The sequence below is a fragment of the Synchiropus splendidus genome, chromosome 16, assembly GCF_027744825.2.
Source record: "Synchiropus splendidus isolate RoL2022-P1 chromosome 16, RoL_Sspl_1.0, whole genome shotgun sequence".
NCBI classification, from domain to species: domain Eukaryota; kingdom Metazoa; phylum Chordata; class Actinopteri; order Syngnathiformes; family Callionymidae; genus Synchiropus; species Synchiropus splendidus.
Window position 1 is genome coordinate 11941948 of NC_071349.1, and position 26281 is coordinate 11968228.

The following is a 26281-nucleotide window of genomic DNA, read 5'->3' on the forward strand; positions in this document are numbered from 1 at the left end:
TTTCAAAAGCGCGCAGTAGTGGAGTTTTTCTTGTTTACATTCCTTTTCTCTAAAATTCTCCGCACGATGGACGATCAGGGATGTCCGAGGTGCAAGACCACCAAATACCGGAACCCCTCTCTGAAGCTGATGGTCAACGTTTGCGGACACACGCTGTGAGTGACAGCTCAGTCCGCGGCTGTTTTGTATCCGCTGTTTAAATGAGATTATTGTCCTCACTTGTCTCACTAAACGTGTGTCTGCAACAGCTTATACTAAACGTCATGTCTACATTCCCTTATGTTGTGAATGTTCGCATAGAAATGTGTTTAATAACTATAATTTAAGCGAAGTGTTTCGTTTTATTCGTCACAATAATAATAATTGTAATAGGGCTTTTGACTTAGATTTGGATAGCGCTTTTTCAAACCATTTACCCCGCAGAGTTCTCACCTATATAAATATACATACCCACCATGTGCTTATATAAAAACAGACGTGAATAAAACGTCAACTGAGGTAAATAAAAAAGCCATGACATCTTCACATTGAGTCTGTGCACATCAGATTATAAAAGGTCAGATGCAAGTTGAAGCTCAAATCTCAGGTGTAGGAGGCAGACTTGCCCTGACGTAGAAAGCTCTGTCACCTTTAGATTCGTCTACTGAGCAGTCAACAGGGATCCCGGCTGGCTCATCAGCTGTCAGCATTTTTAAAATGTCTGTCGGGAGCCAGCTGCAAAATAAGTCAATAAAAATGGAGTGCTGTGAAGCTGAAACGTTGGCATGTCAAAACCAGCTCAAAGTTTTGGACCAGGTTGTGGTGAGACGTTTAAATATAAATAAATTAAATTGACTGTGATAAACAGAAATATATGTTTTTTTAGATCAAGTAAATTACTGTATAAAATGTAAAGCGTAGCAAATGGAAGAAGAAAACAATCAAATATGGATGCGTACACTGCTATTACTGCTAAATCATGTTTCAGTTGAGCAGGAAATCAAATTGATCCAACACTTCACAGCTGTCATTTCATGATTTGGTTTTTACTGAAGTATAGATGCTCACAGATTAAAGTTTATTGAGCGCAAAATGATTGTCTGAGAAAGATCAAACCAATCGTTGTAACATGGCTAAGATAATTAAGTACGACAGTGTTAATAATGCATTAGTGTTCAACATTAAAACCAATTGTGATGAAATAGGGCCCACACTCTGGCTCAGGAAGTCTTTAGATCCCTTATTCAGGGACCCTAGTTTTATTTTCAGAGACTCTCACTTGGAGGTAGGAGCTCAGTCATCCTCGAGAGACTATTATAGAGCATCTGTGGTGGCATCTCTGGGAGATGTGACTGTTACCTGGGTGGAGGCCCCAGGACTGACCCACTCTGCCCCTGGAAGAGCTGGAAGAGGCTCCCGGGCCTTTACTTCAGCTGCCTTACCTGGTGTTAGAGGGTGAAGAAGAACGAATGGATCCCTAAGCTGTTGATGTTTCAGTCGAGGAGAAACATTTTTCACTTCTGTAGCTGACTGGTGCTGACTCCTCAGTTTGCTCTAGATGAACTTCCAAAAGTAAACCTGTGTCTGGGGCACTTTTCCTCATTCACCCTCTGATCAGTGCACGTGGTCATCGGTGTCTGCATTGACCGGTGGTGCTTTGTCATCAGGTCAACGACCTAGTAGCTCAAACTGTGCGCGGCCAAAATTGAAATGGTTTTGCGACGAAGCACTTTCGAGACGCCAGTCAGGTCACCTTCTGTTGTTGGGCGGAGTCATGGTGCGCTAGATTTGACGTGTCAAGTTAGAAAGATGCTTTGTCGTGGCAGTTGGCGAGGACGTCACGTTAAATATTAAAACCATCCTTCTCCAGAACCTGCCGGTCTGAGACGGTATGGATCCGTGGATGTCTTCACTGCGGGCCGAGTGGACTTCCTGCCCTGCGGTGGAATATAATATTGGATTTCTCCTCCTGCACTGACGCGCGTCTAAATTTAAACTCAGCACATTTTGTATCTCTGTCAGCGCTGCATTTGATGTGTGTTATTTATTGTCATGCCCGTGTCCTCTAGTGTGTGACCCTGAGGGGGTTCAGGCTGCTGCAGAGGGGGACTCTTGAACTCATAAATGCTTGGTGACATCATCATACAGCGACAGCTGAGAACACATGAAGGATAATAATGAATTGGGTCAATAAATCTAAGAAATATTAAACATTCGCGACTCATGAAACACTACAACTAAACACAAAACCTGAGCGCAACCCACACTGCAATGACTCGACAAACTCGGGACTCTTTTTTTTTTTTACTCGACCCACACGACACTATCTAACAAGGCACAAATGAACTCACTTTAAACACAACTCTGGTTGTGCGACTAACTGAACAATGACTCAAATTAGTCATTTATCTCCAAATAACTGAGTTGAGTGAGTCACGAAAATGAATGAACACTGCCACACTTCACTGAACACTCAAACTCACTACTGATATAATTAATTTTTCTACGATGATATTCGATGATGACCACTGCCTGGTGTTCATAACCAGTCTGTGATCAACTCTGAGTTTGAGGAGTGAGTAGGTGGTGTGGCGGGATGTTCTGTGGTGGCAAAAGAGAAACGTCGGCCTCCTCTGTGAGCCTTGTTTATCCTCTCTCCACCTCCACTTCCCCGACCTGCTGACAGCTGTAGATGGAAGCGATAGCAGCCTGCAGCTCAGAGCGGGACAGGTGAGAGGGGGAGGAGTCAGCGAGGACAGCCCCAGGACACGGGGTGGCTTCTGCAGCTTTCCATCTGCCGGCCTCAGATCTGGCCGCGCCCGTACAGACGCTCCAGTGTCCACACGGCCGCTCCTCCCTCTCTGGTCCACTCAGGGTTCAGTTGTGTGGTCCACTTTCGGGTCGGGGGGCCAGCAACGCCCCAGTCCTCGTGATGAATGAGCTCTTTGTGGGCTTGTAGTAACAAGCCGAGCCTCCGTGCACCTCCATATGCCCCATACGTCTCCGTCGCCTGGGGCGCTCTGAACATCTGCCGGCTCTGGAGCTCGGCACCAACTGGACAAGATGTTTCAAGTCACGCCGAGCGCCCGCTGTGTGTTTTGGTACCTGCGTGTTCCAGGGTGGCCGGAGAGGCTCAGTTCTTGTTTGACCCACATCTGAGACGCGATTAGTAAACACAGCAACTTCCCGACGCGGCACTTTTCTCCTCCAACTGACTTTGTGTTTCGACTGAATCCTGCTGAGCAAGCTAACGTCTTGTTCTGAGGTTCTGCTTCTCACCTCGAAACCCAGACGTGGTTCACAACAGTGGGCTGCAACTCACAGTTGAGTCATGTGACGCATGTGTGAAGTGTCATGGATGCACTTGTCATGTCTGTGAACACTTTTTTTGTGTAATCCACACGAGTTCCTGACTTCACTCTGATGTGAGAATGTCCTGCAGGCCATCACTGCAGATGTGGAGCCTTCCTCTTGTCTTCAGTGTCTAGTGAGATTGACGGTCCAGTGTGATGGATCACAGCGCTCTCACTTCGGCCTCCAGCCACGTTTTGCTGGCCGGTTGTTGGTCCTCTGTGGTCCCTCCTGGATTTGAGAGCCTCATGATGGCTGGACTGACCATGCTGCTCGTGAAGTGTTCCAGACAGACGCTGCACTTACGGGTGTCAGACTAATTTCCTCTCATCTGGGAGCAGCACGCAGCCTAATGACATTCCAGACTTAATCCAGGCATCACTCAGCTCTCGGAAATATTCCTGCTCGCCATGTTTCGCAGCTTTTCCAGAGATTCCGTATTCTGAGAGCATTGCCATTATGACCTCCTGTCTTCAGTTAAAGTTGCAGTCATTCCTCAACTTGCCATGAAGATGCACGTCAAAATTGTTGCAGAAAATGGGAATTGAATTTGAACTATAAGTGACTTCACAGTTTTCCTACTAAGATTCAGATTCAGGGCTTTCCTGATAATAGTAGCCGACGCTGTAGCGCCACCCCCAGGTGAGGTCAAAGTCATCGTTTAAAAACAAGGATTTATTCAAGGAATATAAGTTGTGTCTGTGACGTTACTGTGAAGTCAGAAATTGGAAAAAACATGCATATAAAATATTCTTTCAGGGGAAAGGTGCCTCTAAAAGAATACTTTTAGGAGAATGTAGTTTTTGTATAGATATATTTAAATAAATATGATGGAAAATGTTTACAAATTACAAAAGTCAGCATAATTTGAAGTTAACTTTGCTTGTCTTATGAATTGTAATGAATGTGATCTTTGCTCTTCAGTGTAGTGTTTATAAGAACATGCCAATAGATTTTTTAATGAAACAATAACAGGAAATGTTAGCATAAATGAAAAAAATGTCAATTTTATGTACTTCTTTTTACTACACCTAAGAAAAAAAATGTGTATTTGACGATGCAGTGACATGAAAGTTGATTTATTTTCATGCTTTGATCGCTTGCTGTGTTTTAAAAATGGTCGCTCTCTACCTCTGGACTGGACGGAGCCGGATGTGTCATCTGCTGCGCTGGTTGTTGACCTTAAAAACTTCCTGGATCCTTCCCTGCACCATTAAGAACATTTCCTGAATGATTCATTGTAATGCTTTGAAGCTTTTTTTTTTTGGCAAACAGAACAATAAATGCCGAAAAACACAACACATGCTGGGTGAATTAAAAAAAAGAAAATCAATAATGAAATAATATAACATCACTGTAATATATTGTATCATAACAGGGTTAAAATAAAATTCATAAATGTGTTGTAAAATGATTTAAAAAATTGATTCATATTTTTTTCCAATTTTATTCAGCAAAAACATTCTGAGGCAAACTCATCGAACGTCCTGGTGTCTGTGCTTCTGGTTTGGACAGATGTGAGAACTGCGTGGAGATGTTGTTCGTCCGTGGCTCGGGTAACTGTGTCCAATGCGACACGCCCTTGAGGAAGAGCAACTTCCGCGTGCAGCTCTTCGAGGACCCGACCGTCGACAAGGAGGTGGAGATTCGGAAGAAGGTGCTGAAGATGTGAGTGAGGAGGGGGCGAAGGGAGGGGGGCGTGTCCATGTGTGTTTATGTGTCATCGCGGCTCTCCTCCCTTCTTAAGCCACCTTTGTCTTTCTCATTATGCTGTTTGTTTTGTAGACAATGAGTCTCCCAGGGGGGAGGAAGGCTCTTTCCCTGCCAGGTCTTTACTCCTCCCTCTGCCTCCCCCTGCCTCCCCCGCCCCTCTTATCTGCTCTTTAATAGCCTATAATTGATATCTAATGTGAGCTATTAGCCACAGTGCAGACGTTCTGTTATAGATTGATGGCAGTAAAAGCAACCGGGGGGGAGGGAAGCCAAAGGCGGGGGGCAATAAGTCTCAGTGCACATTGATGATTTTTGCTTCCATCACTTCTCCCACAGATACAATAAGAGAGACTCGGACTTCCCAACGCTGAGAGAGTATAACGACTACCTGGAACAAGTGGAGGACATCGGTACGATCCTTGAGAAGTTGTCACTCTGTCAGAGTGTTCAAATCTATCTGTTGAATGCTCTTTTAAAGAGCTTTACTAAACTAAAATAAAAACAGATCATCATCGACTGTTGAGGGTGGGAGCACTGTAGTTTATGAACTTGAACTAAGGTTGCTTTTGAACATATGGGGATAAAACAACAGCAGCTCAAGGAGGAACTTTGCGACACTCAACTCTGACCTTGTCAGTCGCTGCTCATCATGCTAACAATCCTGCTCTGCTCTCCAGTCTACAACCTGACCAACAACCTGGACGTGGAAAACACTAAGCTGAGGATGGAGCAGTACCAGCGGGAGAACCGAGACATGATCCAGAAGAACAAGGACAAGATGGTGAGTTTATCATGCTGCTGGATGGGACTGGACGCAGTTCAGTGTCCTGCATGATCATTGGCTCAGCAGTCATCGTCCCGCCTTGTTCAGATGAGGGTGGTTGATGCCCGTAGTCTTTGGTTTATGGGTCAGGGAATGTGTTTTTTTTCTGAGTGACCATGCTTGGATATAATAAAAAGTAAACTGAATTCCTCATGTGAGGATCAATAAACTGTCATTCAGTCACCACAGAAATTAGATGAACAGATTTCTGAAACAAGTTCTGCTTCTGCTGTTCTGCGTCAGACTCGAGAGCAGGAGGAGCTGGAGGAGCTTCTGCTGCTGGAGCAGCGCGGCAGCGAGCAGCGACGGCTGGAGCTGCTGCAGGAGGAGAAGCGGCAGCTGCAGGCCAAGAGGAAGAACAAGCAGGCGCTGCTGGATGAGCTGGTGAGGCGTCGCATGCACCAGTAAAGTGGCTGGAGTTTTAAAATGCGCCCAAAATATATTAAATAATAGTGTTCAAAATATGGGGAGGAAATGATATGAAGGTAGGACTTGACTAAAATAAGTAAATGACACATTAAAAAGCAGAAAAACAAATTCAAAAAGACACAAAATTAAATTAATTTTAATTAAAAATTAATTTAATCAAAAAGCACCAACTTCATAGAAGAAAAGAGAGGTGAGAAACCTAAATATTTAAAGCAGTAACTTGAAATAAAATACCCAAGAAAGCAGTTTATAAAAACACACTTGTGTGTCGCCCGGGGCTGAGCTCTGAGGACATTAAGAGCTTATTAACAGTCTTTGTGTTGTGAAGCTTCATTGTTCTCACACTGCTGTTGTTGTGGCGCTTCTGAAGAGGCAGCAGGTCGAGCTGCGTTTGTTTGTTTAAGAGTCGAGACTGTGGATTGAAGCAGATGAGATCAACCCTGCGACACCCCAGGGGGGTGTGAGCCCAGGGCCCCTGACATCTGTAGCTGCCTGCCGTCGCTCAAGCTGGTTGATGTCTTTGGTCGGTCCTTCTGAATAACAAGTGATGGGCCAAAACATTATGACCGCCTGTCATCTGAAACGACTGCCGCTGTTGTCCTCACTGCTCAGCAAACTTCACGTCCTGCTTGCACCCCCTTCTTGGCAACCATCCACCGGAGAAATTAGAATCGTCCGTCCTTGAAGTTGGTGAAGAGTCACCTTCAAGTTTTAGTTTGCAGAGATCCATGTTGTCATCCACATGCAGCCTCACTTGGTACAATCTTCATCTTCCTGGAGGTCATCTGCTGTCTTCCCTCTCACAGGAGCAATCTCAACTTCCCGCTGCACTCCTGTTGGCACAGCACAAGGCCAGAGCAGCCGAGCTAGAGACCAAGATTGAGCAGCAGAAACAGACGGTTAAGCCAACCAGCATCTTCTCCACCGGCATCCAGATGGTGAGTCCAGATGTTATACCTCTCGAATGGCTTGAAAGAGTTGTCAGAGTTTTACATTTTTTTGGTCACATTAGTGTCCACTAGGGGGCTCTCTTACCTATCAAAGATCCTCTGAAAATTATGAGTCGCAATGACACACTCCAGGTGGGAGTCTCTCAAAGTCTCGACCAGGTTTAACAGCACTCAGCAACATTAACATAAAATCCTGTCAGCCGGGACGGGAAGTGATGTCGATAGTGGTGCTAGTGGGAGAGGAAACTTTGTATTGCGACTTAAATGATCTTATTGACTGCAATTTTAGTCTCTTGTCCATACATTCCTGAACTCCCACTCCTTATGTGGTACTCGGGTAACCTGACTCACGGTGGTCTTGAGGGAACTGGTTCATGTCCTCAGCCATTTGTTTTCATTTTTAGTTTGATGTCACCCCCCTCTTCTCCCCACCACCCTCATGAGGAACCACTCCTCTCCCCACGAGTCAGGGGTGGGGGGAGCTATCAGTCCGGGCACCAACATAAGTCCAAATCCACTTACACAATGGCAATACAGTGAGTCTCGAATCATCTTTAGTCACATCTGTCTTTCACTCGTGGTGATGCTTGTCAGAGCAAGTCTGGGTTGTGCTGGAGATAATCCCAGTCCGACAAGGAAGCAGCTGGTCATGACATAATCGAAGAATAATAATATTTCCTTCATGGTAATGATTTATTTTTTCATCATTCATTTGCTCTCCTTCTCCCTGTCTTTGATTGATTCATTATTTTTTTCGTGATGTGATTGTGAAATTCCCACATTTACCTCATTAAACCTTTGAAAAATAAATTTACATTAATTTCTTAATCTCTGAAAGTATCGAATTTTATTTTTAATTATGTTTTTCATTATATTTTATTTTTATTATATACATATAGTTTACTTTTTTATTACACTCAAATTAAAACTTCTGTCTAAACGTAACTTAATTCTAAACATTTTTTCTGGCTTTTCTAATAAACCCCTCAAGGTCATGGTGTGACAATTTTTTAAAAGAACATAAATGATGTGGTTGTGCAAAAAATATAAGTAAAAATTTTCACATTTTTTTCTTCTCCTTCCAAATGTTCTGATCATTTTTTTCAACATATTTTACAACTTTGTAAATAGGTTTGTTGGTTGTGATTTCACTGCGACAGTTGGTAGAGATGTCCGGGCCTCTTTGTGCAAGCTGCTGCCCCTGCGATTTGACCTCAGCTAGAGGGCGGACAGTGGGTGTATGGATCATTCAATCTGTGCTCTTCATGCTTTACACTGATCGTTTATCGTTCCTAGTTTCTTGTGTGCGACAGGCATTTACTTGACATGCAAATAATCCGAACCAGACTTCAGCAGGAGTGGAAAAATGAATCGGACTGCAGTGATCTGAGGAGCTCCTCCTCTCTGGAACCGCTGCTCCAAGTCAAATTTGCTGATGGAGCGAGATACAGCACATTTGTGTTTCCTTTGGCCGCTGTCCTTCGCTCACCGACTCGCCTGTTGACGGAGCAGAACTCTCCGACTGCGAGTCGAGTCGAGGGAACGTGTGGGTTTAAACTGCTTTTCATCTCGGAGTCAAGAAGAGTCGACTCTTGTTTGACTTGGTGACGGTTCAGCTGAGTGGCGGATTCCACTCCAGCTCTGGAATTCATTTATTGCAGAAGTTCTGGAGCGACCCGTTCGTTGGATCTGTAAATTAACCCGTGAACCTGACTCAAATTGATTCAGATGTCTTGTGGCTCTCACTTGAGCTGTTGGCAGGAAGCTCTTCAGACTCATCAAAGTCACACACATCGTTGACTGGCTTCCGTCACTGTCCTCAGTTAACCAGAACAAACTCCTCTCGGCGGTGTTGAAATGTCGGATGGGTCAAGCGAGGATTGAGTCGCGCCACTTGTTGTGATGTTATTAGAAGACATGATGAGTCTGTCACTGAGCCACGGGATCCCTGGACTCTGAGGAACGGATCTGCTCGAGAGTCCAGACCTTTATATACCCAGTGACCTCACGCTAGCTCCCTCTTGTTGACGGGAACATTTGTGAACTCCCTTCTATGTTCTGGCGCTCCTAAACCGATGTTCCGGAGCGATCCAGAGAGAAAGTGGTCCCGGTGTGACGGGTCCTGGACGAGCCCGGGCTTGTCCCGGGATGGCTCCACTGATCCCTCATTTGTCGAGACGCTGATGGAAGAACACACGGTGGTGTACACAACCAGACGCACACACAGACACATTCTTAGGTGGGTACACAACACACTGTTATGCAATCAGACTCAAACACTCACAGACGTGTCCAGTCAAACACAGACCGCAGATCAGAAGTCTGTGTGCGAGCGCGCTTTCTTGTTAGTTCCTTTTCATGTGTGGCCTGCGTGTGTATTTGTGTGTGTTGCTCCCACATCCCTGGAAGTGTGTGACCTACGGAGAATCTCTCTGTTCTGTGCAGCTTTCAGCACTGTCTTAAATCAGAGGTCCGAAGTTTCAGTGCGGCTCCAGTGCACGGAGCAGCTGACATACCTGTTCACACACACATACACACACACACAAAAGTGTGGGGTCGCGGTCGACCTCCAGGTTGACCTCTGCTTTTTGTCGTGTGGGGGAAATTTTCCTGCGTCAAACTGGACTGACCAGTTTTTACCAGAGCATGCGCACACACACACACACACACACAAACGCAGGTTTGTGCGGACCTCTCATTGACATAACCCTTTCCCCAGTCTCTCCTGATGAACCAAGCCTTACAAAACAAATAGCTCAGATTAACCAGGACTCTGAAAGAAACTGAAACCTAATTTTAGTGACCCTGTTATTTTGACGTCCTCATCCAGAAATTGAGGCTCAACCCCGCGGTGTCTTGCCAAATAGTCCCCACAAGGCAGGATAAACAAGTGCACACACACTCCTTCAACATCAGTTTGACTTAGTGTTTCGTTATTTTTTCTTATTTTGCATCACAGTAATTAAGAACTTTTTACCTCATGATTGATTTTTTTTTTATCTCAAATAGCAGCCCAGCTAGGAGATTTTAACTTGTGATTTTGAGTCTGCCACTTTTTCCACTTTTAATCTCACAATTCCTTCTCATTTTATAATGTAGATATTTCCTTCTCGTCTGAACCTATTTTAATCTCCTTGGTAAGATTTTTGACTCCTCCATATACATCCACATCCTTCCTTTACTTTTCTTGGGCATTTTCATTTTGAGTTTTCATTTCTGATAGCTGGTCACATGACTCTATGTTCCTAGTTCTCATCAGAGTTGGGGGTCTGAGGGCTGATCTGTTGATTGACGTCAGCACATGTGGACGTTCTCATCCCTGCTGCCTCTGGCTCTTCCTTCTCCGCTTTGGCCTCGGCAACCTTTGCCCATGGGTGGGTCAGTGGCGCTCAGAAAGAGGACCCGTCAGCTTTGGAGGCTTTTCGGGGCGCAGCTGCCACCAGTGAGGGGGTTAAATTTAAACTTGTAAGGTGAGGGAGCGGGGGACGAGGGAGGGCGGCTTTCACACCGGCTACTTGTTGCTCTGCGGCCGGTGGGCAGCACAAAGCTCTTGAGCCGCGCCAAAGCACCGGTGGTGTCGGGTGAGAGGAGCCGGGCCGACTGCTAATGAGCCTCATTAGTTACGGACCCGGATCAAGTGAGACGACAGAAGTTGTGCTGTCCTACTTTCAAATATGTGGTAACATTGTGACCACCTGCTTCTGAAGAGTGGCGAGTCATGTTTCTGGTTGTGGTGTCATGACGGTCTCGTTCGTCCAAAGAACTGACTTTTCGTCTTCGGTGGGCTCCAGATGAAACCATCCAAGTCCGTGATGACTTCATGCGGTTCTGATGATGATTCAGAGCACTAACACGTGGCCCAGTGTCACTTAATGACCCGGTTCCTGCTGTTCTGTAAGTCTATATACGAGCAATAACGGTCGGACATCAACGTTCGCTAACACCCTTCGGAGAGATTGACGGCTCTCTAGAGCGTCGTCTGGGACTCACCAGGGAGACAACTCAAACGTGGAGAAGAGACTCGCAGATGGCGGGAGCAGATGTTGCTCTGGTATCAGTCCTGCTGGTGCCACGGCCCATTTGCAGGGCTGCTGTGCTGAAGAAGTTCAGTCCAGGAGCCTCTCCTGTGCTGAAATTCTGGTTTGAGTCTCTCCCAGCTTCTCGCCACGCTCATGATCAGTATTCCATCGTCTTCAGGCTTCATTTTGAGGAGCTGAACTGGCCCTCAGTCCTTCTGACCCAATCTGGATTGTAGACTTCTGCTCTCTGCTGAGAAGAGTCTTTGTTTCTGCTGAGTCTTCAAGGTGACTTTGTGATGGAATGTTCCCTGACTGAGGTCCTCTGGCCTGAATATCTGCTGCAGAGTCCTGACAACTGTTTCCAGAAGCCCGTCAGGTCTGAGCTGGCACCTCTGATGGCCCAGAGGGAGATGGATGAGGAGACTGACGGGGTGTGAGGGACCCCGGCTTCTGGGTTTCATTAGCCCGCCGGCGGGGGGGTCACACTGTCGGATGAAGGGGTGGACAGGATGGGGGATCGCTGGCACCCGGAGGTCGAAGGTTAAAGTGAAACTATAGAGAATCTTCTGTCAGTGAGGAACCCGACATTCCTCAGTGATGCTTCCTCCCTCCACAAGAGTCTTCTCTTTAATAGCGAGAACATGTCGTTCTGATGATCACTCTGTGACATCTGGAATTTTGATATCTCTCCATTAGCTTAGTGAAAGTTCTGGAAAGGTCTGATTTACTCCTCTCCAGATCTGAGGTCGTGAAGTTCCACAGAAGGTGCCAGTCCCCTTATGGGTGGCATCTGCAGTGCACAGCTTCAATATAGGAACTTTTGGAACAGGTTATGGTTGAAAATAAGTATCAATATTTGGGGAGATTTTGGCACGATTACCACCTGTTAACAGAGCAGAAACGTCTGTTGGGGAAAAAAAGAAAATGGAAAATTAAAAAAGCCCACCACATAAAAACGTTTTTTCAAGTTCTCTGAATTTATCTTGTGTCTAAGCAAGTGTAAAATCACAAAAAGATGAATATTTATCGATTTATTAAAGATCCATGTCATCAGAGCTCTGGCTCTCCGTGCTGCAGTGGTCAGCAGACCCTCCGACAGGTCCAACCCGATCTGGCCTCAATATATCCACTGCGTTTTCGCAATGTTTCCCAACTGCGCTAACGCTAGCGCCGCAAAAACAACATTCATACATAAAACGCGTCTCCTCTGGGAAATCAAGTGGAGTGTGTGTGTGAGGTCACTGGTTAGTGGTTGGGTTTGGTTTTCATTAGCTCCCTCTGAGCTCTTTTGTTTACTCTTCTCCCACTCGCTCTCCCCGAGTCGCTCTTAAGATTTGGTGTTGTTGATGTTCTGCTATGCCACGTGTGGAAGTCAGTGAGCAAACCAGGGAGAGCGCAACCACCAGGAAGCCTCTATATTGAAGGGGTCTCTGTCTGTTACTTGTATCATAATTACTAATGAACTTAGTTTTTAAAAATGTTCATTTTGATCTGGGCTTTGTTTTTATTTATTTAGCTATTTATTTTTAAAAATCATATATTTGTCTTTATTTTTATTTTTGCTCTTTGTTGTTTCACTCTGACTCATTTGTTAAGCCCTCAATTTACTTGACTGACTGACTTCTGTTTTTGACTTTTCATTCAAGCTTTGTTTGACACTTCTTTCTATAAAATGTGGATTGATTACTAATAATGCTATTTTCTATTACGTGATTTAAATGAAACCCCACCAAAGATGAAGGTGAAGGTTGAGATGGAGGTGTGTCCACGAGGGCCCTGATGTCGTGAGCTCTGTTAACTTACAAATGTCCCTTCACCTTTTGTCTGCAGGGTCAGACGGTTTCTCTTCAGCCGTTTCAAAGGCTCCCAGAGGTTCTGTACCAGTACCAGCCACTTCAGATTCAGACCTACGGACCCCCGGTGCCTGAACTGGATCAGCTCAGCAGACAGGGGTAAGTTCTCGTAACGTGAAAAGAGATTTGAAAAAGTGGTAGATTTTTATTGAAGGAGGTATGAAATTGACAATGAAAAAGCAGTAAACAAATTCAACTCGCTACTTAGGTGACATTCTAAGGGCCCTGTGAGGCCCCCGGGCCAGGCTTTGCTGACCCCTCTTGGGGTTAACGGTTCAGAACCTCCTGGGTGAGACTCTCAGATTGAAAGAAGGTTGGGAGAGACAGACGCTGCCTCCAGCAGCAGCCTCCATTAACACACACAGGAAGTGCCCCCCTCGCCTGCCTGCCACCCGACGGCCCCTCCGGGACGATCAATCCATGACGCCATCGCTCCTCGCCATCCATCAGACGCTGAGCGCCGGCCGTCTGCACTTGAGCGGCCCACAAAAACCCCCGCCGTTAAGAGGAAGCAGGAGCGAGATGTTGTGGCGGTGAGACGTTGTCCCACAACGTTTTTGTGAGGCAGCGACCGTGAGGGAGAGAAAAACTTATTTACATGATGTATTCAGCGAAGTGCTGAGCCGCCGCTTCTGCAGGTCAAAACCATCAATATGCAGATGGACTGACTTTCTGCAGCGGCGGACACTAAAGAGGAGACAGAGGTGGCAGGAGGGTGAGGGGGCCGTCAGCAGTTCAGGGTCCGCCAGGACCCACACTGCTCAGATAAATGAGTCTCGGATCTGTCCCTGTGCCGACCTCGCTGCTCAGGGCTCCAGGCAGCTCCACAGACACAGACCACAACTCCCATGATGCTCTGCTCTGTTAATCAACTCCATCTGTATGTGTCTGTGTAGTCTATTTTTTAGAAATATAAATACAGATAAGCACTTTTTAAATTTATAATCCAATACAATTTGCATTTCTCTCATGAAAACAAAGAATTGTATTTTATAAATCAATTATCCTGATGTTTATATTTTGTGATTGATATCCTGATGTTATATATTTTGATGTTTTTATATTTTTTACTCAAGTGAAAGGTTTAGATTTTAGATTTCATAAACAGAAATTTGTTTCATGAAAAAAGTAAGAATATCTGTTCAGCTAAGTGAGTTACAAATATATTTAATTGTAAAATGATAAAAAAAAAACAACAACAATAACAAATATGGAATAGATTTACTTTCAAAAATGGTACAAAAATGCCAGTCAGCACATTAAAGAAGGAACTAATAAAGTAATTAATGTTTATAAAAATAATTAAAAAATATTCTTACTTATATTTAATCTCCCAGTCTTGCTGACATTCTTCAAGTTCAAGCTCAGGTTTGGTCTCTCGTTGTCAACATGTCTCTGCTCGCCTCTGTTATTGCTGCCTAAGGCTCTGAGGGTCTGGTGTGTGATGTGGCCAGTGCAGCGTGATTGTGGATCTGCAGACTCGTCCGCTGGACGACTCGATGACCTGTGAAGGAAGCGGGAGTTTGGATGAAGCTGCAGTTTCTCCTGTTGACAGCAGCTCCACCGGTCATTTGTCTTCGGAGTCCTTGCACCCGATTGCCGCTAGTCCCCTGTCGTCCAGGCAAAATAACAAATGAGGTTTTGGTGACTCTCTTTCACAAGTGATGGGTTGCACACGAGGTCTTGACTCGAAACAAGAAGACCAGCTGACAGGAGGTGTCCATGAGGAGTTGTGTCATGTGACTGAGACTCAGAGTAGAGCATGATTTTCTGTTGCCATATGAGCTCCAAATGTCGCAAGAATGAGCATACAGCAGATAGTTGATGGAGGGATGGATGATGGCAGGATGAATCTTTGGATGATAGAAGGATGATGGATAATAGAGGTTGACTAAGACAATGGATGATGGGAAGGCAGCTTCCAAACGATTCCTTCATGAGCTGTTGTGGAGCGTGTGGTTGTGCTCCATGTGCTGGTTCTGACCCGGGACTGTCCCGGTCCAGACCTCTGTGATGGTTGTGGCTCCAGCCGCCTCCTCCCCCGGCTTTCATGCCCACTAAACACACTCAGTCTGAAGTAAATATTCTGAGGAGACACAAACACTGGATGGATCACAACCACAGAACGTTCCACAGATCTCAAACATATGTACATAACATTTACGACCCCTTCCGTGTAACAATGTCTTTTTGGGGGGCTCAGTTGCACCTGAAGCCCCACTCTGGACCTTCATAGACCTGCTTTGCTTGTTGACCTCCTCCTACTAGCTGTCATTGACCAGCTCTTGACTTGCACTGTCGTAGACTCGCCCGAGGAGCCCTCCCAAGTCCCTGAATGTTCCTCAGCCCGGGTCAGGCCGACGATCATCTGGTTTGTTTTCCACCAGAATACTTTTCAAGCTGTGAGAGCGATGAAAGAGGGACTTGGTTCTCGGACAAGGACGAGATATTTGGCGAAGGGGGGAGGCGCCTGGGGGGGATTTGGGCTGAGTTAAATAAAGGAGGGTGTATAAAAGGGGGGTTGATGGTTGGCTGCTGCGTGTTGAAAATTCTGAGTCAAAAAACCTCAAGTGCTGACAACCACTGTGAGCCAGAGCAGTTGTTTGTGTTGGCAGCTCTGCCCCCAAATTAGCCGTCTCTCTCTCTGACAGTGGAGCTCAATGCTCTGCTAAGTGTCCTCCCCCTCGCTCCCTTTCCCTCCCCCGTCCTCCCCCTCACTTCACATCTCCGTTGGCTGGAAAAAGTGAGTTGCCTTTCAGGCGTCCGTCGTTTGTCGGTTTGGCGAAGTAGAACAGCTGAGCAAGTCGTGTTTAGTCTGAGATGCTCTCTCGGGATTTGAACCTCTCACTGTCCTAGGAAGTCGCCCCCCCCCCCCCCCCCCCCGAGGCGACGAGGAATGGTTCTCTCAAGAGTGGCTTGGATCAAATGAACCAAACCGATCCTGACAGAAGACAATTGTTCTGGAGGAGAGAAACCTTGAAGTTTTTTTCATTCCTCCACTTCACTGATCCTAAACTTCAGGTCCTCTGTCTGTCCTGCTACACCATCCATCCTTCACTCACATCAGTGCCTCACCACCGCGATGGTCTCTCATCTCCCATCCCTCTCTAGTTTCATGTAGCTATCCTACTCATGACACCATCTGTCACGTCACATTAAGAATACCTCACCTGGAGGTTTTTCTTGTCATGCTGGTCCCTGACCTTTGTTAAAGGGTTGCTCACTAGGTGTTGATATGACCGGTAGATAGCATAAATGTATGAGCTGCATCACTGAGGCACCAAGCGTCTGGTCCAATGAGGGTGCAGTGGTGCCCACACTAATGGACAGGAAGCCACTGAGATGCTTGTGTCTTCCCAAGATGGGCCGGAGTGTCTGTTCCTGACCTATATTGTGGCACTAGCTCTCTCGACAACCGCAGTGTGTTGGGCCTGTGACAAGGTCCCCGTGTTGACACGGACGTGTTTGCAAGTCAAATAGTCGTCGGCCCTCACAGGGCCTGAAGTCTGTTTTGGGTATGCAAATATCAAATCTGTGACTGCGGATCTGAGCCGACGAGTCGCTCGCCTCGTCTGACGAAGTTACTAGATCTGGTAACACAAGACGCCGGAGTGTGTCAGAGTTGATCAGATGTCTCCACTTCGGCTCTGGTCTGGTTACGACCCATAAGTTTGGATGGGGACAGGTGGAGAAACTGAGGTGGGATGTTCACAGATGGAAAAAGGTTTCAGTAAAATCATGTCAGAAGGTGGAAATCTTGGAGGACTTTGGCTAAAATATTGAGGTTTTTAGGATCAGCTCTACTCCAGGCTTCTCCTGGATGACCTAGCTCGCCTCCTAACTTCTAGCTTTTTTAACATCTGAACTTCTGATGTGGAAGCCTTTCTGTTTGTCTCACGAACTGAGCCAGCGGTGGGATGTTTTGGTGATGAGCTCAGAGACAAGCCTCTTCAGATTTTATCTGTTGCCGTAAAAGCACATCAGTGGGCGCCGCTCCTCAGGGAGGTCACGTGAGGTCAAGCTCACCGGCGCTCACTTCACCATCAAAGCCGAGCGTGTGAGAGACGGCGGCCCAGGACTCACGGCTCTCTGAGGTGCCGTCACTCAGGCCCACGTCAGCGACCTCCGACCCCGCCAGCCTCACTTCTTACAGAGCCCTTACAGTGCCCAGCAGGGGTCACTAAGGTTCACAGGAGTGTTGAGGAGCGGAATCTTGAGCAACTATCTTGAATTAGCTGTGAACTCATGCAGAGTCCTGAAGTGGTGATTCCTCAGCAGATTCTGCCTGTGGAATGTTGACCTTCAAAGAGCTACGTGTGGAACCTTGTGGCACAGGCTTTTATTTTTTAAATTTTAAATGTAACAGAAGCATTGTACAATGAAGGTGGAACAAAAAAATCCAAATGATTATGCTAAAGAAGTTTAAAACAAAATATTCTAATTAATCTGGGGAAGCAGAAAAGGACAGTTAACAATTACAATTCAAAGTTACATATTTTATTTGTGATCTTGTTCTTTTGTTTGTCTGATTTTTTTTTTGTTTGTTTTTGAACATTGAGTCCACTTACAGGCCTTCAGAAGGCCCCACCTGGCCCCTGGGCCACACCTAAGTCACCTCTATCCTTGATCATGACTTTGACCTGGATGTGGATTGGGGATTTGTTGTGGAGGTCCATGTTAGGGTTTGTGTGCGCGGGAGCATCCGTTTGAGAAGCACTTGAGTGACAGATCTTTGTCATCCTGCTGAGAACCGCGATAGAACTGAGGTCGTGTGGACGTACACTCTTCTGCTGAAGCTGCTAACTGGATCAAAAAGCCCTCAAGTGTGTCCATCACCAGTCCCGGCCTGGCCCCCCACCCCTCCGCACCCCAAGCCCATTATCCCGTCTGTCTGAGTAAACAGGCCATTAACAGGCCGAGCTGGTGGAGGCCGGATCACTATTGTTGTTCCTCTGAGCAAATATTGATCTACTCTGAGCCAGGAACACTCCACCAGAGCTGGTCTGACTCTGGTCCTGGTCTCACCTGAGACTGCAGCAGCTATTCTGGGCCCGGTTTAGACTCCTCTACTGGGTCTCCATCTCTGGTGACCGTCTGCCAGCAGACGAGTTCAGGGAGACCCGGTTTATTCGTGTCCCGGCTGACGCGGTGTCCACCACTGTTTTAGCTCTGAGGGACGCCCCTCCAGAATAACATGGCCGTGGGTGGCTCATCGGTTCGGTACTTGGTGTATTCGCGCCATCACGAGGCTCCGCCCTCCTGCGTTCTTATTTTTGAAAGTGGTTGTAATGTTATGGTCAATGATGAACCAGAAGCCATCATGGGACCCTGACCCGCCTCCTCCCACACCCTCAGGGTGGACCAGTCTGCTCTCTCTCAAGAGTCCAGCAGAGAAACTCTGGTCATGTGGACAGCAGCTACCACCCCCCCTCCACCACGGGTCCCCCCCAGCTCCACCTTCCCTCTCTTATTGTCTTCTCCTCGTCATAATTGAAATCCTCCCGGAGGTGCTTGAGGTGCTCTGGTAACCGATACTGGAGCAGGGGTCCCGCTGGGATGCCTTCATTCTTCCACTTGTAAGCTGCTGCTCTTTTCCCAGAACCAGAGCCGAGGCCGGTTTTGTGCCCGCAGCCGTTTGCTGCCCAGCATCTGTCTCTCCCCTCCATTTGGTTAATGATGACACTGATATCACCACGGTGCTTCCTCCACCGGCCTGGTGACACCCGTCAGCTCACCACAAATTCTTCATGACTTCTTTTAAATTGATGTCTGGTAAAATTATAAATAATAAAATACAATATTTTAGTGTAGAATACCAAAATAGTTTCGTGTTATTTCACAGAAACTGCATTTGATCTCTTCTTGTTGTTATTTATATTTGGATTATATTATTCCTTTTTATGGTTATGTTTTGTTTTTGTAAGTTTTTTTTCAAAATTAAATTTTGAAGTACATTGTTTTTCACTTATTTTCAGAGATGATTCCTTGCTACTTTTCTAAGGCTTTTTGTGATTTTTAAATAGAAATTCTTTAATCATATAACAATATTTCTTATTTTATGTTTTTATTACTTTCAAATGAAATTCAAGAATTTATCTGCTCTCATTTTTCATAGTAATTTCTCGATAATTATCACCTTATTTAGCGTCATTAAGTGTTGGGTAAAGCTGTGTATGAGCGCTGTAAGCATTGTGTCATACTCTGTTGCCCCCTGCAGGCGGCTTGTGGGTAGTGCAGCTCACCACTGCGGCCTCTGTTTTGGTCGGACGGCTGTCACTCATGTTTCGACAGTTGATCTGTTAGCTGTGTCTTGTGGGTCACTTGTTCCAGAGCCAGAGTGTGTTTGAAGTTTCTCTCTCATGTTTTAAATTATTCAAACCGGAAGATGTTTCTATTCATCAAGCATCTCTTCCAACTCACCAAACGTTGTCTTCTGTGACTTGTCTCCACGTCACGGGGGCAGCAACTGAGCGAAGCGTCCCGGAGTCCTGATCCACCTCAGCAGAGGTTCTACTCTGATTCATCCTGGACTTAGAAGCTTCATCCTCAGTAATGATGCCAATGTCAAGAGAAGTGCCCTAAAGTGGCCCAATCTTGAACAGGAAGTGAAGTCGCCACCCCAATGGTCCACTCGTCCCTGAGGAGGGCAACTTGTGACCCTGCCGATGACAGGAGCCACCGACTGGACACTGTAGACCTGTGAGAGTGGGCTTGGTGGACTTTTTTTGGAGGGGGGGCTTTGGGTAAATTCCCCCAAAAGAAGACCTTCTGGTGCGGAAACAAACATTTGTGCGCCGTCGCTGCCATCGGGGGGGAGACCCCCACAATCCCTCCAGTGTGTTTTGTCTTTTTTTTTCACAGAGGTAGATTTTCTCTCAGGGTCGGGGGGCAGGAAGGGAGGAGGGGGGAAGTAACTGGATCCGCCTCAGGAATGCAGAGGGTGTTTTCGGAGCGGAGCAGTAGGGAGAAGGGGAGATTTGAGGGGGTAGGACGGGTGATTAGGGGGTGACAGCTGAGTGTTGACCCCCTCTATAATGACAAATCATCTGACAGGTGTGTGGCTCAGCCCCCTCCCCTCCTTCCCCCTCCATGTTCCCAGTATTCCTGCTACTGCTGCAGCCAAGCGCTTAGGTCAGGCCTGTTGACTCCCACTGAGAGGAGACTGCACGTCGCACCTCGACCACCTGAGCTTGCAGCCACACCGAGCCGCAGCAGGAAACCCAGGTCTGGGGTTGGGCTGCTCGATAAGCTACACTTGTCTGAGAGCTAGCTCCCAGACAGCTTCTCATTTAACACTTGTCGCTAGCTCTTTTTCGTCCATCAGGACTGGAGCTTGGCCTGGAACACACACGCCGCTCCACGTTTCCTTGAATCTGACTCATCTCGAGCGGAGCGAGCCTCGGAACGTTCCACAGTGGAAACCAAGCGGATCCTCTGGAGCGTTCTTCCACTTATCTTTTCACTTTGAGTTAAAGACGCCGCTCTGCAGTGTTTTCCAGAGTCTGTCCCGGGACTCGTGGAGCGTGGTTAGCCGGAGACGCCTGCCAGGTACACGGGTCGCTGTTGAACCGTCAACATTTAGAAATCTTCGCTTCCTCTTCCTGGAATATTCCTGCAGTAGTTTGGAGCTGGAAATCCCCGTCCTAAAACTTAACTTTCACACACTCCGTCTCATTGTGTCGCTCAGACGTCTTCATCACCTGCACCCGTCCCCCCCCTCCTCCCCGAGGGGACATAATGGGCCGGGCCGGAGTGACCCATATTTACCCAATAACTCCGGCTTTGAAAAGACCCGGATCGGGTTGCGGTTAATGCTCCAGTGAGGCCCGGAGAGTGAAAGATGTTACCGGCTCTGGTTTCAGGACCTCGCGAACAAAAGCAGTCCGAGCTGACGGGGACCGGGGGGGGAGAGCAAGGGGTTGGGGGGTACAGTGGATATGTGTTGAAATTCAGTGCAACATCTGATGATGGGGAGGCGTCTCCTCATGCAAGCGTTATTTGTCAGAGATTATAGGATAATTCAAACGTTAAAGGTCAGTTTGTGAGTCAGAGATAAAAAAAATGAGATTAAAAAAAAAAACAATCAAGTCAAATTATATAATTCTATTATGGACGACCTGGGGGCCAAAGCACAGTCACAATTGTGTAATGGGAAGTCAGAGTTATTCAATAATAACAGTGAATGAAGGTGAAACATCATGAGATGAACATCAGATTTGAACATTAAAATGTGGAAAGTCAGTAATATAGTCTCATTTAAAACATAAATGATGGTAGAAATAGCTGATCCAAAGTTGCTGGAATTGTGTGATAGTTTGATCCAGTTTAGCACTTGGATCATTGACAGTAGTAATGGAACTGACTTTACTGTCTGGGACTTAAAAACATGCAAATTATGAGATGAAAAATGGGATTATTATTTTGAGACTCCATTAAATGTCACTATAGATTTCATTTCTCATGAGGTGCCCAGATTAGCACATGGAAGGTTTTTAGAAAGTCTCTAGAATTTGTTGAGTGTTGACAACAGTTGGAAATATTAAGATTAGCAGAGACGTGATGCAAGGTCATAAATCTAAAATCAATTTTGATCTTGAGCAACAATAATGAAGTTAAACTTCAGTGACATAAGTCACCGTGAGACCGGAGCTTCAACTGTCTTCGTCCCAGATTAAAAACTCTTCGGTAAAATTCTCATGAGTAACATTGAGCAACAACCATAACATTTTCTTCAGTTTATTGGTTCCCCTTGTTGCAGCAATATTAAAAACCATTTCGATTTCATGGTGAGGTTCAAATCCAGCCTGTTTCCTGGTGTGCACAGTGAAGGTTTGTCGTCCAGCTGTTTGTGTGTGACCTCCACAGGAAGTTAACGGAGCAGAACTGAGCTAAGAGGTGGGGGAGAGTGGGGGGGTGCGGTTTGGTTTAAGAGAAGAGCTGTGTGATGATGATGATGATTCCCAAAGGTGATCTCACCCCCCCTCCCGCTCGGGGTTCGGCAGGTATTGGGTTACACAGAGCTCTCGGCTTTCTTGGAAGGAGCGACCACACCAGCGGCTCTGGGATTAGATTAGCAGGAAGAGCAGACTTAGCCGTGCTGGAAATAGCTCACTTTCTTCACCATTAAAACCTAATCAATAGATGCACTCATCTGCTGCAGGAAGCCACCGGAGAAGACAAGTGCTCTGAAGGACGGGGGCTCCAGTGCCCCCCCCCCAGCCCCTATAATGAAGTTATTATTAATCTTCCTGTCTTCGACAACAAGCCGCTTCACTGTGTTTTCCTCCATCTCAGTTTATCTCTGGAACAAAAAGATTGACTCTATGCTTGCAAAGTGGCAGTTTTAATAATGTATTTCACAAGAATTTATAATTTAGGTTAATATTTAATCCAAGTTAAAATGACCCCTCATGAACTTCAAGACAACAATTTGGATTTTTATTTTAGTATTTGGATTTTCAATTTATTTTTGGATGGAAATTTTGTGACTGTTAAAAATATGTATTTTCTTGATCATCACTCCAGAGAGCATCTCAAGAGTCTAGCAGTGAAGAAGAAGTTGACAAAAATGTGAAAAGAAAAAAAAAGTTTCTAGTTCCATTTCACCGAAAAAGTCTCCAATAAAAAGCTCAGTCAGTTATAAAGTCAACAGGAGAAGTCGACTGTTGATGTATTGACGTAAAGACGGACAAAATAACAATTGTAGTTGCAAAAAGGTGACTTTTTTAAACATAAAGTAAAATAGCGTCTGAGAAGGAAGAAAAGAAAAATGTCCCCGTAGTCAAAGTTAAAAAAAAAAAGTTAAAGGTGAAATAGATTTCTTAGAAATAACAAGTGTGTCTCCTTAAAAGTCTGAATCTTAAAATCCAGTAGAACCCAAAACAGAGAACTGGCACCTGTCGGTTGATTTGCTTTGAACTTGGACTCCTCTGGTCTCCGGGTACTGACCACTGCGACATCATGTTACCTGAATCTCTTGACCGTCGCCATCAATAATTTGAGTGAAACTTGCTCCACAAAAACAGACGTGACTCATCAAAGCCGAGAACAATCTTATCGGGGATGAAGACTCGCACACACACACTCAGGTGTTGGGTTTCTGAGTGAAGCCGCCTGAATAGACGCTAGAAACACTAGAAGGCGTCCGATTCCCGTCAGACTTTGAAGTTTCCTCGACTTGAGAGAGTTAGAGGCCACAGACTCACGAGGGAGGGGGTGAGGCTTGTGTAGTCCTCTCTCTTCTCAGTCTCTCTTCAGCTTCTCTCACGTCACCTGCTGGCTGAGAAGGCGCTGAACTAGCTCCCGTTTCATGAGGAAAACATCTCCTATGTTGTACCACAGGACACAACTGCAACACACCTGATGGTGTGATGTCACAGGTTTTTGAGATTCTCAGTGGTACAAAGAGAAAGAGACAGGTCAGGAACACGCAAAGAAAACATGTGCACCAACAACCTGAAAACATCTCGTGTGTATGTGAGACTAAATGGAGCAGGGAACTGTTTTCTTTGCTCTGGCGAGGTGAACATAAACACTGGTGCCGTCAGGAAACATCTGCACACACTTACACACCTCTGATACTTCAGCAGCCGCCACTTTCCGTCACAAGAGTTTCAGTGTCAAACTGTCGGTGCAGATCCCATCAAGTGTGTGTGTGTTGTCAGGTATCTGAACCACGTGCGTGCTGCCTTACCTCAGGACACGGCGGGAGGATACACGTCGGCGCTGGCCTGTCACAGAGCGGTCCAGGAGGCCTTCACGGGTCTGTTTCCATGGAAACGGTGACGCCGGCGTTTGACAGTTTTTCATGTTTTGTATTAAAATAAACTCCACAAACTTCAGTCGACTTGTTTAATAAAATTAAAAAAGTAATTGTTCATAAAAAGAATGTCGACATTGTCTCATTGTCCAGGTGGAAAACAAAAAAATACATGTCTATGCAGTCACCTCGTCGCACTTTTGCTTCTTTGGTGCAGGTTCTGGAGGACGGAGATGGACACACACACACAAACTGAGATCAGCCTTGTCTTGTTTCTCTGTGAGCAGGAGCAGATACTAGGTCTCAAGACTTACCGCTCTCATCCTGATCCAGACTGAACAGAACCTCCTTCGGCAGCGTGAAGCTCACACACATCATGTCTTTATTCGGTGCCACGTTTCTGACAAAGTGCACGGAACACCGTCCGTCCAGAGGGAAGCCGAGATTCTGGGATGCTCTCCTCACCACGTCCTCCTCTGGGTTCTGATCTTTGGAGAAGCCGTAGCAGTGGACGGTGGGGAGCTTGTTGTATTCCGGGTCCTGCTGGGGCAGCAGTCCTTTAAATGCGTCAAGGAAGTCCAGAGCCAGCGCAGGCAGGTTCATCACCACGTGGACGTTGGCGTTCGACAGCAGCAGAGCCGGCAGTTGCTGGCACAGCGGGCCGCGCACAAACTCTCGTCCGTCCAGGTTGAAGCAGCGGACTCCCCCCGACACCTTGTTGACTCGGCTATTGTGCTGCAGCCACCGGAAAGACTCTGGGTTCAGGTCATTTGCGTACACTTCAGCGCCGGCTCGGGCGGCCGGGATGGCGAAGGGTCCGACCCCCGCAAACACGTCGAAGACCGTGTCGCCACGCTTGACCAGCTGAACCACACGCTGGTGCTCGGTGCTCAGGCGCGGGTTCCAGTAGACTCGAGAGAAGTCGAACTCGTACGTGACCCCGTTCTCCTTCACCTGCAGAAGAGACATCTGTTCAGCGGGACCATGTCCTCCTGGAGTCAGAGCTACGCTCAGGCTCCACTTACTTTGGCCAACATGTCCTCTTCACCGGCCAGAACCTCCATCTTGAAGTTTCGGTAAGTGGTATCGATCACGTTGGTCTTGTTGACAACACAAGTCACCCCGGGGTTCTTGTCCATCATGACCTGACCTGCAGCACAGTGTTTGACTTTGCAACAAACGGCTACAAAATCTTCCCTCGCATTCTCCTGCCCAGACCTGAAGAAGCCCAGCCTCAACAACTGCTTGCCCATCAAAACTCACCGATGACCGTCTTGTACGGCAGCTGGTGGTCCCGCAGGTTCATGTGGATAATGTGTCCAACCCGACTGAAGCCTGAAGACACGTCCTGACCTGGCGGCAGTATGGCCTCCAGCACCTCCTCGCTCTTCAGGTTCTCGTAGGTCAGGGTCAGCTGGTGGAACCGCAGCTCCATGGGGACGTCGAAGGACCTGAGCGCCTCCACTTCCGCTGCACTGAAGGAGTCCGTGGATGTCACTCTGCGGGGGTCCAGCAGAATTAGACGCTCATCCTCGCTCCCTGCATTCACGACCCGTGCGATCCCAGGGCGCTGGATCGTGGACTTCCTCAAACTCTTGATAACTTTGTTGAGGACCCGGGTGGAGACACAGAGGGCCGGGACTGAGACGCTCTGAGTGAAGGCCTGTTTGTCGAGAGAGGTCATCCCTCTGACCTCAGGAGGAACCCGGTACAGTTTTGCATCCATGACCACAGGCTTGACCATGAATCCAGTTGCACACAAACTTGAATCTGATGATCTCAGCTTGATGTGAGTCTGTGAATTTTTAAAGACTCTGCTGAGGTACCTACGTGGGCAGAAAGGTGAAGCAGACGGTCAGTTTCACTTCATAAACGTCAGGATCTTGGTTTTAATACTCGTTTCTTTATTAATTATAGCAAGCCCGTCACAGTTGACATACGGCATCATTGATTCCGACAACAAACGCTATGAAATGAACGTTAAATATTTGAATCCTGGCTTGAATAGGAAAGAAATATCACCTCAGCGCTCACCTCAACATCCTCCGTCCTCAGCATGCTGGCAACGTCATCAACTAGAGCCCCTCACGGCGGCCTCTGATTGGTCAGGGAATATGCTTACGCAGAACACTGCGACGGAAACTGTTGTCACGTGACGTGGTAACACCAACAACAGGAAGCGGTCAATATGCCGGCGCAGCTTAAATTCACAAGTTAGAGCAGCTTGGCAGATTTCAACTTGTGCTGTGAAAATGAGCATCAACGGAGAAGTGTGCCGCCAAGATGTTGCAGCAGAGGATGAAGCCACACCGTTGCTGTCAAGTGTAAGTTTGTTTACGGCAAAAATATTGTCATATTCCTTATTATTGCATATTACTAAACGACTTTCAGCTTTCAACGTCTTT

At 46.7% G+C, this 26281-nt stretch overlaps 3 protein-coding genes across 5 annotated transcripts in view; 2 read left to right on the forward strand and 1 right to left on the reverse strand.

Annotated features, from left to right (window-relative positions):
• mnat1 (MNAT1 component of CDK activating kinase) lies at window positions 1–24020 on the forward strand. The gene is made up of 8 exons (XM_053844718.1): window positions 1–155; window positions 4846–4998; window positions 5380–5453; window positions 5721–5824; window positions 6110–6250; window positions 7102–7233; window positions 13095–13216; window positions 23782–24020. The coding sequence occupies exons 1-8, from the start codon at window positions 67–69 to the stop codon at window positions 23900–23902; spliced, it is 936 nt and encodes a 311-aa protein (XP_053700693.1). The 5' UTR covers window positions 1–66; the 3' UTR covers window positions 23903–24020.
• Window positions 23959–25937, reverse strand: trmt5 (tRNA methyltransferase 5). 2 transcript variants are annotated; one of them, XM_053844713.1, is made up of 5 exons: window positions 25911–25937; window positions 25140–25702; window positions 24902–25026; window positions 24191–24830; window positions 23959–24096 (listed from the first exon to the last, which is right to left on the reverse strand). In XM_053844713.1, exons 1-5 carry the CDS (start codon window positions 25916–25918, stop codon window positions 24053–24055), a joined length of 1380 nt encoding a protein of 459 aa, XP_053700688.1. In that variant the 5' UTR covers window positions 25919–25937; the 3' UTR covers window positions 23959–24052. The 2 variants fall into 2 exon arrangements, with proteins under 2 accessions (XP_053700688.1, XP_053700689.1); XM_053844714.1 differs by having other exon boundaries at window positions 25899–25932.
• The window catches only part of slc38a6 (solute carrier family 38 member 6), an 11367-nt gene continuing 9212 nt past the window's right edge, over window positions 24127–26281 (forward strand). For both annotated transcript variants that reach the window (XM_053844715.1, XM_053844717.1), the window contains exon 1: window positions 24127–26200. In XM_053844715.1, the coding sequence (XP_053700690.1) occupies window positions 26129–26200 (72 nt within the window). In that variant the 5' untranslated portion in view covers window positions 24127–26128. The remainder of the gene's footprint in view (window positions 26201–26281) is intronic.